Below are 13,503 nucleotides of genomic sequence, written 5' to 3' on the forward strand. Positions count from 1 at the left end.
GACTATGCATTGAAAATTGAAGATTGAAGATTAAAGATTGAGCTTTGGCCAATCAAAATAAAAGGAGTTAAAATTTCCTTGGTTTGATTGGTCAAATTTCAATCTTTAATCTTTAATCTCAATCTTCAATGCGTAGTCTGATACGGGCTTAAGGCGTGTTTTCTATTCCTGCACTAGACTGCACTGGAACGTTCTTTCTTGCTTTCGCTAACTTTGAAATATCTATCTATTTCATTTTAAGTGTATGTACACTTATTTAAAGAGTTCAGGAACAGAAAACAAACGGCTAGATTCGTTCTTGTCGCATACTCCTACGACCTACGACTCGTTCTCACTTGTATATATGTACATACATACACTCGCTCCACACTCCGAGTCGACTGAACACTGAACTCGAACTGACTCGAACTACTATAAGGTTAAGTAGTAGAAGGCATAATACCGACTCTACAACTGGGATTAAAAAAAACTCGCAATAGTAGTTCTATAAAGATAAAAGACGTTTATTGTAAGAAATTGTTATGTCACTCACGCGTAGAGGACAGGTTTGTGTTTCATTGATATTGCACGTATAAAATTGCAATTTTCATACATGTATCGTTTATAACCGAAATATCTTAAAAAAATTTTCTTTTTATCTCATTGTTTTTATATCATTTATAATATTTTTTACATGTTATAAATTACTATTAATTGAAGTGCAGCCCTTAATGTTTTTGCTATCCTTAGATTATTGCAAATTTTGCAATATATCTACATTTGTTTTTATTTTTAGCAATGGGGAACATTTGCCCGCATTTGGCACATATACAATGCAAAGTGGCAAGATCCATACAAAAGTGCTGAAGTAATAAAACATTATCTTATGGGACTCTATAAGCCAATATATCATCCACTAAGTAAGTATTACATAGCTGTTCTTTTTTTTTTATTGGAACACTTATACATATATGTAAGTTAATATAATTTCTATACAGAAAAAACTATCAAAGAGCATCAAATTAAAATTATTATATTCTATTTAACAATTATTGTTTCATATCCATGTACATAAAAAATTATATTCTTACATACAGTCAAGCTCTATAACTTGAAAACCTGTATAATACAAAAATTTTGTTCATTTTTTCTGCCCTGCTGTGGAAAATCTTTATAAGTCGAAATAAAACCTATCTTAACTTGAATTGTTAGATATTTGTTAGATATTGAAAGGTATTACTTTATCTATATAACACAAATTTAAAGTAGCCAGATCTCTACAAATCAAAGTTTACCTCTATAAATCAAACTTCTATTGTCGCTGCTTCTATAATTCAAAGTTATAGCTATGAATACATTCCATTTAATGCTCGGAACGCCTTTCTAAGTTGAATTTTCATAGTTAATCTTCTTTTACTCGAAAACTTCAATAAGTTGAAATCTCTACAACTCAAAGATTTTAGCTCTTTCCATGAAAAATTTGAGTTATTGAATTTTGATTGTTTATATGCGAAACAATCATAACTTTGCTTCCATATAATTTTATTTTTAAAGAATTTGATGATTTTAAATTTCAGCCAAATTTATTTTTATTTTAATATTATAAGTTATTTGAAGAGCACAATATGAGATTATTTTTACAATATTAAAAAAAATCTCTTCCTTTAAAGATATCCTATACAGTACAGAACTCTAAAGGACATCCTAGACTAGAGGACAATATAAGAATATTTGGACATTCCAAAATACTCTATACTCAGAATTCCAGCAAACGAAAATAAATTCAAGTGATTGAGCAGTTAATGGGAATAAGGCGCAGTTGTTGGGATGCAAATTCACTGTAATTTAAAAACTTGTATTCCTTTGTATTTTCAACATTCTTTATTGAATATTTCAAAGCAAGAATTAGATTTTTGTAAATATTATTATCAAAACAATCTCATATTGTGTGATCTTCAAATAACTTATTTCAAGTCATAATCAGTAACAAGAAAATCTTTTCACTGCTTCACGCTTGTAGTTGACGAACGGCTGAATATGCCGCCGGTTTCCAAACGAGCAATAATTGCTCATTTGTCTCTTGACTAGCGAGATTGTTCTGCATTAATACTTCAAACGAGAATCTTATTTTATTGTATTGCGAATCACGTGAATTTGGCTATGCAGTTTTAGGTTCCTACTTGTCACTTGACAATAAAAAAAAAATGGGTTTAAGGACATTCCATTTGATTTGGAAACCGGAGGGATGTTCAGCCAACTACAAGCATGAAGCAGGAAAGATTTTCTTGTTACTGATGATTACTCGAAATGAGTCAAAACGTCCAATAAAAAATCTTGAAGACACAAAGGAATAAATATTTCTAAATTACAGTAATTGAATTTGCATCCCAAGAATTATTAACTGAATTTGCATCCCAGCCTTATCTTCATTAGTCGCTCAAACTCTTTTATTTGTTTTAACTCGAGAGTACATCTTCATTTTAATATAAAATCAAATAAATTGAAAAATTGCAATTTATTTCAATTTATCCGAGTTCACGCTTTAGGGTCTCGGAGTATTTTTTAATTCAAATGGACTTAAATGAATTAAATTATGAAATGCACTATTCATCATTTTGAATTCAAATGAATTCATGTCCCATTATATTACACGAAATAAAAAAAATAGGACACTTTTGAAGTGACATAAGGTTTGTTCAAGTTGCTTGAAATTCTCAAAACTTTTTGCACCCGAGATGAAATAAATATATATTCGACTGTAGGAAAGAGAGAAACGACGAAGATATTGAATGCAAGAAGTACAGCAACACGAACAGGCCTATAGTGTAGATCTAGTGAAAAATTATGATATACAAGAAATTTCTTAACCTTCCAAAATCTTATTTTTTGGTAAAAAAAAAAATTTTTTTTAATAGGTGCATGTACTTGAAAAATAGCAACTTCATTACTTATTATACAATTTCAAATTTTTTATATTGTAAAATGGAAGAAAAGACTTTTCCAATGATATGTTTGTTATTTTTCTATAATAGACAATGACTGATTGTGAGCTATGTTCGCAAAGATGTAAAATTTTTTCTTTTTTTGCCCGATATTTCCAACTTCAACAACAATTTAATAAAATATTTAATTCTGTAGTATTTTTCTTTTGTTCATATATTTCAAGCATGTCGAATTCCGCGACGCGCTTTCCTATTCTGATCTCGATTCGACGTGACTTTAGAGAAACTTCGATAATTTATGTTTTCGAGTTCAGTTAATCCAACTCGAGTCAGGTTAATGACACATGCTTTATTTTAAGTTCTGATTGAATAATTCCAGCTTAGGACATCATTAATCCGATTCGGGTTAGATTAAAATCCGCTGCACTGAAAAACATTAATCAAATTTTCACCAACTTTAATGACTCAGGATATAGACGCGGGATTCAACGTGCTTGAAATATATGAACAGAAGAAATATACTATAAAACAAAATATTCTATTAAATTGTTAAAGTTGGAAATATTGGAGAAAAAAAATGTTGCAAACGTAGCTCATTTTCCATCGTAAAAAAATAATAAAAATATTATTGGAAAGGTCTTTTCTTTCATTTTCCAACAGTATTAAAAATGTTGAAATTAGATAATTAAATAATGAAGTTATCAGTTCTTCAACATGCACCTACTCAAAAATGCTTTTTTTGCTAAAAACCGAGACTTTGGGAATGTATAAGAAATGTTTTGTCCATCATAATGTTTTGTTATACTAGATCGATAACCTACACCTACATTATGTCATTTTAAAAGTATAAATTCACTGTAGCACCGTGTTATTCTTTGATTCAAATATATTCGAAAAAGCGTGAATTCGAAAATGATAAAATGAATTTATTTCTATTTATATTCATTTTTATTTGCTGGGATGTTTCTTGGATAAAATGTACTATATGGGATATTTTCTAGCCGATATTTTTTTTCCTTTTATGAAAATTACTATTGAATAACAAAAGTATATATATTTTTTTATGAAACTGCAAAATTTTTCAAATTATGTCTATTTAACGCTGTATAATTTTATTTCAATACTTAATATTTCGAAAAAAAGATTTTCTCAAAGTAACTTCTGTTTTTTTCTATGTATTCGTCTAAAGCAGTTATACATAACCTTTTGTAAACTGAGACTATTTTCAGAAAGGCAGTCTTGCGGGCTGCATAAACACAAACGTGCGCGCGTGCACACACGTATATTTATATTAATATGAATACATATGTGTGTGTATAATAGATAGATAAAAAATTGATATCTTAATACTAATACGAAAATAAAAAATGTCAACATAATTTATCAAAATTAAATTTTATGAATATATTTATTAAATGAGCTACATTTTTAAATATAAATTCTTAAAAAATAATCAAAAATGCAAAAATAAAATTATAAAACTGTGAACATTTGTTACATATTAATGTAATATTTAATCAATGTGATTTTTTATTTTGAACTGTGAGTCGGCGGGATGCAAAAAATCCGTAGGCGGGCCGCATGCGGCCAGCGGGTTGCGTATCTTTGGTCTAAAGCATTAAAAGGCGATGCTGGAATGACGATGGAACTCACTTGACGTCGGTACTGCAGATTTTTTTTTTTTTTTTGACGGAAAGTTGAACTCCTGGTTGCGCGCGGGGCAAGGAGTAAAGGTCTAGGCTTATTCTAAAAGCACAATATTGTTCTTTGTTGCAATTCCGAGGGCGCACCATGGTTATTTTATACATACAAAATCTCAAATTTTTATGGGTCATCAAATGTTGACTAACAAAACTAAGTTTTTATAATTTTTTGTTTTTTATATCAAACTAAAACCAAACAAGCGCGCGTTACGCGTGCGCTACAGAGCTTTTATTATATACATAGAGGAGAAGAGGGTAAAATATGGCACCCATTTTCATTTTATAGAATAACTTTATTTATAATTAATATTTTTATATCAAATTGTAGCCTTCGTTATTGTTTATACTTTAATTCTGTAAAAGGATTTTTCAATCCGCGTTTTTAATAAAAAGAACAGCTAATTCAAAAATATTCGCGTATACAGACGACTTCAGTATCGCCGTAAGTTTTTTGTATTATTTTTATGAACAGAGCAATTGTTATATTGTCAATTGTTATATAAAAATATTAAAAGCAGTGACACACAAAAACCTAAAGCAGTAAAATAAGCATATCAATCAATCACAATCAAGAATTTAAGACCTAATATAGGCAGTAACAAATCCAATCTACCGATTTTCGTACTGCCACCGACGAGAGACTGTTAAAGACCGCTAACTTTACGGGAGTTTGTGTGACTGTTAAATTTTTAATGATAAACTGACAATACAGTACTAATTTTATAATTTATTGTTATCTTGAAGTTTTATAGATATGCTTATGTATTTGTAACCCAAATTCTCGATTTTTATTAAAAATTGCAGTTTTGATGTTAACATCCAAGTTTGATTATCGACAGAGATAATAACTGATCAAAAAGAATTACAATTTTAAAGCAATATACAATGATATTATTAAATATAAGTATGCATATTTGCTTATGAAGTATTTGTATAATAAAAAAATCAAGATTTTAATAACGTATTACTCAAATATTTGTATTAACAATCATATAGTCGATAACGTCATTGCTCTTCAATTACCGCCGGGCTCCTGGGGCCCCAGTAACGGCCTCGAAAATTTACCCAGGGTTGACGGTCTTTAATAGTTTCTCTTTGGTGGTACTGCTTACGTTTTACTGCTTGAATTTTTCTGTGTATGGCTTTAATACTGAAAGAAAAAGAATATTTACGCAACTATTATAAAAAAAATGATAAAATATTGAAATGAGGAAAGACTGAGAACAAAGCCTCTCGTGCCTAAAAATCGCTCAAAATCTTAAGGCTCCTGAGTACTCGCCGCGGTCATATTGAAGTTGTGACGTCAGAAGCGAGAAATTGCGTGAAATGACACGTAATTTTGTCCAACGTGTCATTTGTAAATCAAACCAATTTGGATAAAACAGACTAAGCAGATGGCTTTAAAACACTTCTAAATATCGGTCACGAATATCCTTTTTCCGCGTAACAGTCAGTAAATAGTCGTAAAAAGCATGTAAGTGAAGTTATTAAAACAGGAAAACACACGGTCACGTAATTTTGTCCGACGTGTCATTTCTAAATAAAGCCAATTTGGATAAAACAGACTAATCAGATGGCTTTAAAACACTTTTAAATATTGGTCATGACTATCCTTTTTTCGCCTAGCAGTCAGTAAATAGTCGTGAAAAGCACGTAAAGTGACGCCTATTCAGATAGGATAGCTATTGAAAGGAGTGAAAAATGTTCTTTTATGTATAATTCAAAAATTCAAAAAAACTTACTCGCGGTTTATTTTTACGAATTTGGTAAATATGAGAAAAGTCATATTTTCACAATGAAACACATAATAACAAAATGACATGCATCACATGCACGACATCTCATCGTCAATCTGTTACGTTTCACGTCTATTATTAGGTGCGCAACCAAGTTCTCGCTGTTTTTTTTTTTTATGAAAATGCAACTTTATTGTGAAAAAATAGTTACAAATGAATTATTCAAAGTATTGCCCATCGCTAGCTACAACTTTTGCCCATCTTTCTGGCAAAGCTCGCATACCGTTATGATAAAAGTGTTCGTCTTTTGTGGCTATCCACGAATCGAGCCATTTTTTGATGTCTTCATACTCATACATCACAGAGAGATTGCAGGAACATTGCAGAATGATTTCATTGAAACATTGTAATATTGCATTTTGATTGCAAAACATTGCTGCAACATTGCTGGAAGATTGCAGCAACATTAAGATGTCCGCTTTTTGAAATATTGCATTAAAACAGCCCATTTTTCAAAATATTCACATAAATATTATTACACCACATAATTTCAATGAACAAAACAATATTTGTGTAACATTTTAAAAAACATTTTTCGCAAAAAGAAATTCTCGGGAATCTTTTTCGGAAATTTCCAAGCGATCACCCATCCAAGTCGCGACTCTGGTGAACGTGGCTTGGCCTCCGTGATCACTGCGAATTGATCTCTCATGATGACCTATGAACACTTTATGCTGATATGTGTATATAACTGGTAGATTAAGTCAATATACGTTATAGAAAAAATAAAATATGTATAATTAAAGCACAGTATTTATATAAACAAATATAAAATTATAGATTTTTTTACCATTTTTAATTTTGCAAATGCAGAATAGCATTTGGAATAACTTTTCTGATATTTGTTTAAATAAGAATGTAATTGGAAAATATATATCAATATAATACAATAATTAAATTAAATATGAAAAAATTTTTATTAAAAAAACAATTAAAATATATTGTTTGTTTATTGGGTTCTTGTAGATCAAGATTTCTTCATATATGGACTTATTATTATAAATATTTATGTTTCTTAACAATACTATGATGCACACAGCACCACGGGACCGCATGTCTTTTTCTAAATGTCTTAGAGTCAACATTTGAAGGATGTCTGCAGACGTCTATGCAAAGTCGATTTGTAGTCAACTTTGAAAGTCTGACTTGGATGAGTCGGCTTACAGTCGATATATGGACGGTTGTACTGTTAGGGAATGTAGAGATTCAGCGGAAAATTTAGTATCTTAGTTTGCTAAATGTAGATGAATAATTATGGATGAGTTAAATTAATATAGTATTATACGCGAATATTTTGCTTTGGCTCTTTATTGCCACTACTTTATTAAAAAATTATGATATTGCAATATTTCCGGAATATTACTGGCATATGCCATGCGATGTTGCAGGCATATTGTTAATTTATGTTTCTGCAATGTCTCCGTATTGCATTGCAATCTGCAACATTGCAACATTGCTGCAATGTTGCTGCAATTTTATGTGCTGTTTGGGTATGAGCGGAACTGTTGATCGGCCAGACCACAGTATAAGAAAGAACAGTAGGTCGATTCCGTCATAAAGCACGACGAAAGTTGTTCTTTGCGCATGACCGAATCGCACAACCAGCAGTATGGCGATTAAGTTCTGATTGGACGATTCCAGCATATGGCGTCATTAACCCGACTCAGGTTAAGTTAAACCACTGCGCTCACAAACGCTATTGGATCCACGCATAACCAGCAACATGGCGATTTTGTAGTCATCATATCAAAGGTGCCGACACCGACCTACTGTTCTTTCTTATACTGTGGCCAGACCACGTGCCATCGAACGGAACAAGTAATAATCGGACGGCGCAATATCTGGGGAATATGGCGGGTGGGGTAGGAATTCCCATTTGAGGGTGCCGTCACATAGGGCGTAACTTGCGTAAGCGTAACTTGTGCCAATGATATTGTTTTACTAAAACATCAGCTTCCGCCTAGTTACTTTACGCTTTTTACGTTATTATCGTTACGTCAAATTCAATTTCATGCGTAAGAAACACTGTACATGTAGTAATACATGTATTGGTAACACATGTATTCTTAACTTAATAATATAATGCTGCTTTGCTTATATAATGCTGCTACTTTAAGACAACTCAAGTTTTGGAGAACTTATTGTACGAACGATGTCTTCAACAATCTTTTAACACACAAAGCATTATAATTAATTAAATTAGCAGTTTAAAAAAAATATATTCTAAGTGCAATATTTACAAAAAAGTGAACCTACTTTTTCAGATTTAGGTTTTTCTGGTATAACCTAGGAGCAATATATATTTTTTTAACAAATGTAAAAACTATTTGTTAACAAGAGTTCTTTTAATAGACAAAATTTCCAATTTCTTAACAAGAGTTTAGGTTTTAACTTAAGTGCGATGTATGCCCGCACAGGTTAGATTCGCACATAGATGATTCACACATACTAGTGTGCAGAGTATCAGTTTCACATGAGGCGTACTTTCCGAGACGCGTAAATTACAAAAACCAATCGTAAATTTGTTTAGCATTTTTGTTAGAGAGTACAAGAAAAATCCTAATGAGCAATTGGTTGCATTAGATATGCATTTTTTGAAATTCCGTGAAATACGCTTTTTTGTGAAAGAAGGCTTTTAAAATGGCGTAACGTATTTTAGAAGTTACTAGAATACGCAAATTACGCTACGCAACACATGTGACGGCACCCTGAACGTTTCTACGTAGGTTTTAACGGGTTTGGCAATGAGGCTGAGCGTTGTCATGCAATAGAATCACTTTGTCTGCTCGTATTGTGGCCGTTTTTCGCGCAGTGCTCGGCTCAGTCGCATCAATTGAAGTCGATACCGTTCTCCAGTGATGGTTTCAACAGCTCATTCAGCGTCTTTGAATGTTTTTGGCCTTCCTTCACGCGGACGGTCGTCAACATCGAAATCACCGTCTTTGAAACTACGGAACCAATCACGGCACGTTGTTTCACTTAGAACAGCATTTCCGTAAACTTTTTGGAGCTCTTGATGCGCTTTAGCCGCCGCTTTCTTTGAATGAAATAAGAAAATCAACACTTTCCGCAAATGACGATTATTTGGCACAAAATCAGACATTTTCACACAATCAAAAGTATATGACGCCAAAATAAAATCACTAACGTGTCAACGCGGTTTGTTTACCATATGTCTAAGCTTGATTCATGACGTTTTGAATATGTCTAAAGCTGCGTTCCGATATACACTGCAAGTACTGAAAATCTATAGTTCACGTTATATATACTATAGATTTTCAGTACTGGCAGTGAATTTCGGAACGCAGTCTTTAAATTGACCAGCACTAGAGACCCTATATCAGAGTCTGGACAAGACGCGATTTGGGCAAAATCGCACGAGAGAGAAAGAGATACACTTCTCTCTCTAACTTATTCTTGACGTATCTAACCTTAACTTAAACGCGAAATCACGTGACACGTAAAACTATTGTTGTTGTGTGTTCTTTGTGCAAGTTTATTTTAAAAATTATAAAAAATGGGTGGCTGTGCAACCCCATTTTGTAATAATTCTAGAGCTATGATAATGATGACAGCGAATATTTATCAGGCTTTATTAAATATTTGTCAGAAGAAAAACAAACAAATAAAGAAAACATTGATATAAACAATAATAACACAAGTAATAGCGCAATTCCGCTTTTCAATAAACATTTAATAAGATTATCAAATTTAGAATTAAATAGTTTATATAGCATTGCCGGGTACCTCATACAATCTATTACAAAACAATACAGACTGTGTAATAAATGTTTAAAATTAGTTGGCTCAAAAACTCCAATATTATATTCATTTACCAAATTCGTATAATTAAAATGTTACACAAATAATTGTTTATTTTTTGTTAATGTTGAAACTTTTTTAATCTTTTTTAGGTTTGAACAAATGTTTCGACATTATTCTAAATATTTTAATAACATTACAGATATGAGTTTAAAAAATTTTTTAATTAAAGAATGTAGTAAAGTTACAGCTAACCATATTTTACCATGTCACAACTTATATATAAATATAATTAAGAGGTTTGTAATTTTTAGATTGAAGATTTTTAATAAAAAAAAAATGCAATAAAATGTAAAAAATATGACAGTAAGTCAATGGCAATGCATACTATATTCAAATAAAATATATTGTATTACATTATAAAAAAAATGTTATTTATTTATTTCCTATACTCGATTTTTCTATAACATCTAAACATAATACGAATATTGGAATTCAAATACAGGCGGGAGTTGAGAACCAAAACTGAAGAACCAATCAAAAGTGATTATCGCCTGTCCAGTCTCTGATATAGGGTCTCTAACCAGCACTTACTAGTGGAGCAATCTATTGACAAACAGCGGGAACTTAGTTGCGCACCTAATAGTTCTAATTTTGTCCGCGACGGAATGTCGCTCCGTCAACAAGGAGTTCTCGGCTGAGGAGTCAGGAACCTTACAAATTTTTTTTTATATAATTAGAACTTGAAAGTTTGTAAGAGATTCTGTGTTGTACGCTAAGCATCACTGCATACGAATTATGTACATACATTAGTGTTTTTTAATTAACATGATAATAAGCACGGCGAATACATCATTCAATGTATTATAATATCGGAAATTTGCAACAAAATGCGAATCAACTCCATCAAATAATTACATTTGCAAAGAATATTAATTTGGAGACTTTATAAAAATTAACTCAGTATGTTATAAACACTTTACGTTTCTTTTATTAAATATAATATTATTTTGCAGTTAATCTATTTGAAATTTTTATATAATTCACACATTTACAAAGTCATATAAAATGTTCTCATATTAATGGGCATCTCGCATCCAATTACTTTTTTATTTTTAATATTTAAAATGGTTCAAAAACTGTAAAAATTTATGAATATATTTTTAAGTTTCTATAGCCTAACAAATATCTATACTTTATATTAAAAAATAGTGTAATCAATTTAAAAATTTTGAGGCACTTATAAATAGAAATGAATTGCGGAAATAACCATGATACGATACCGTAAGGATTAATATATTTAATGTCTCAAAATTTAAATTTTTAGAAAAATATCAACACTATTAAGGCTTCTGGCGCCTCAGCCGAAAACTCCGTGTTAACTTTAGCGACGTACCGTTGCGGACAAAATTAGAATAGATGTGAAACGTGGCAAATTGACAATGAAATTTTGTCATTCATGTCATTTTGTTATTATGAGTTTCATTGTGAAAATGTGACTCATATTTACCAAATTCGTAAAAATGAACCGTAAGTAAAGTTTCTTTAAATTTTATACATAAAAGCATATTTTTTCACTCCTTTCAATAGCTATCCGTGTTTCCTGTCCGAATAAGCTTTACTTTATGTGTTTTTACAACTGTTTATTGACCGCTAGGTGAAAAAAGGATAGTCAAAGCCGATTTTTATAAGTGTTTTAAAGCTATCTCGTTATTTTGTTTTATCTAAATTCTTTTTATTTACAAATGTCACGTCGGAAACTTTAGCTAAGTGTTTTTCTGCCTAAATAGCTTTATTTTACGTGCTTTTTACGACTATTTACTGATTAGTAGGCAGACAAAAGATAATTAGTCTATTTTTACAAGTGTTTTAAAGCGATTTCGTTATTTTGTTTTATCCAAATTCGCTTTATTTACAAATGCTATGTCGGAAACTTTTATGTGATTTCTTGTTTATGACGTCACGACTTTAATACGGCCGCAGCGAGTATATAGGAGCCTTAAAATGTTCTTATATTGACTTAATATGTATTTAATTTTTATATAGACAGTTGCGGCGATCATGTAGTAGTAATAAATAGCAAAGAAATCGCCTTACGTGGAGATGAATGGCGAAAACGTGTATATTTTCATCACAATACGTATCACGGAGGTGCTACTTGGACTCTTGCATGGGAATTACATCATAAGGATCCAACTCTGGTAATTGATTTCTTGATCATGCATAATAATGCAAAATTTTATGATATAAGTAATTTAATTTTGTGTGTGTGTGTGTGTGTGTATGTGTGTATACACATACACGCACGCACATATACATATGTATATAATTGGAACAGATTGTAGAAAAAGCTGTATACAGAGCATTGCCAAAAAATTTACAACGAAGGTACACTATGCAGAGACTACATATATTCCCAGATGAAAAAATACCTGAAGACATATTGAAAAATATTACTAATGAAATCAAACAGCTAAGGACCATCCCTGTCCGATTAGATCATATTCCACAGAAGGAAGTAGACAATTTTCCACAACTTTTAAAATATCCTAAAAATTATATTCTTGAATAATAAATTCAATAAAATATTATAAATATATATAGCAATTGAAAATAATAATGTATCTACTAATGTATCTACTAATGCCTAAAAAACCTTGTTTATAATTCTTTGCGTAAATAAAGTTCAAATATATCTGCTTTAGTTCCAGTTAATTTCGGAAATTCGAATCCAAATTTATAATAACATTCAATTACGTAGAATCTATTTACAATTGTAGAAATAAATCCAAGTAAATATAAATTCGTTATATATATGCGCGTGTACGCATACGTATGTGTGGATGTGTGTATGCGTGTGCATGTAAGGATGTACTACCTGTTTAGACTTTGCAAAAAGTTTCAAATTAAAAATATTTCAATATATTTATATATCATTCCAAATAAAAATGAGTATTAAAAGGTGTGTGTGCGTGTGTGTACATCTATATTTTTTCTTCGAACACGCGCGCGCACATGTGTGTGTAAAATATACGCGCTCACTCGTATACAAATATGCAAAAAGGTGTCCAACTTTATATGACACATAGTACACTCCTGAGAAAAAAAAAACTTAATAAACTTGGTTCATTGCAGTGTGTACTATGTATCATATAAATGGTGGAATCTTTCTTCAAATTCCTTATGTACAGTTGTATAAATATTATACAGTACCCTCGCGAGAAAGGCCAAATTTGAAATGTGAATTTATATATATATTTATTGTACCATTCAGCTTTCGCCAAGAAGCGGGACTTAGTTTACAGAAACTCCTTAATTCCA

General features: G+C 31.0%; 1 protein-coding gene and 1 long non-coding RNA gene across 2 annotated transcripts; both read left to right on the forward strand.

Annotated features, from left to right (window-relative positions):
• Window positions 1-236: 236 nt before the first annotated feature.
• LOC105202875 (39S ribosomal protein L13, mitochondrial) lies at window positions 237-12,883 on the forward strand. Its single transcript, XM_011171563.3, has 4 exons — window positions 237-545; window positions 776-899; window positions 12,229-12,383; window positions 12,521-12,883. The coding sequence occupies exons 1-4, from the start codon at window positions 522-524 to the stop codon at window positions 12,752-12,754; spliced, it is 537 nt and encodes a 178-aa protein (XP_011169865.1). The 5' UTR covers window positions 237-521; the 3' UTR covers window positions 12,755-12,883.
• LOC120358787 lies at window positions 7,762-11,273 on the forward strand. Its single transcript, XR_005575645.1, has 2 exons — window positions 7,762-10,481; window positions 10,688-11,273. It is a non-coding gene; the product is annotated as an uncharacterized LOC120358787 (long non-coding RNA).
• Window positions 12,884-13,503: the final 620 nt, after the last annotated feature.

This window comes from Solenopsis invicta, chromosome 10, assembly GCF_016802725.1.
Source record: "Solenopsis invicta isolate M01_SB chromosome 10, UNIL_Sinv_3.0, whole genome shotgun sequence".
Lineage (NCBI taxonomy): Eukaryota > Metazoa > Arthropoda > Insecta > Hymenoptera > Formicidae > Solenopsis > Solenopsis invicta.

Excerpts from the sequence above, each read along its gene's own strand:
- LOC105202875 (XM_011171563.3), top strand. The coding sequence starts at position 522 with ATGTCACTCACGCGTAGAGGACAG. Across the intron at positions 546-775 it reads CACTCACGCGTAGAGGACAG|CAATGGGGAACATTTGCCCG; the intron begins GTTTGTGTTTCA and ends TTTTATTTTTAG. Across the intron at positions 900-12,228 it reads GCCAATATATCATCCACTAA|ACAGTTGCGGCGATCATGTA; the intron begins GTAAGTATTACA and ends ATTTTTATATAG.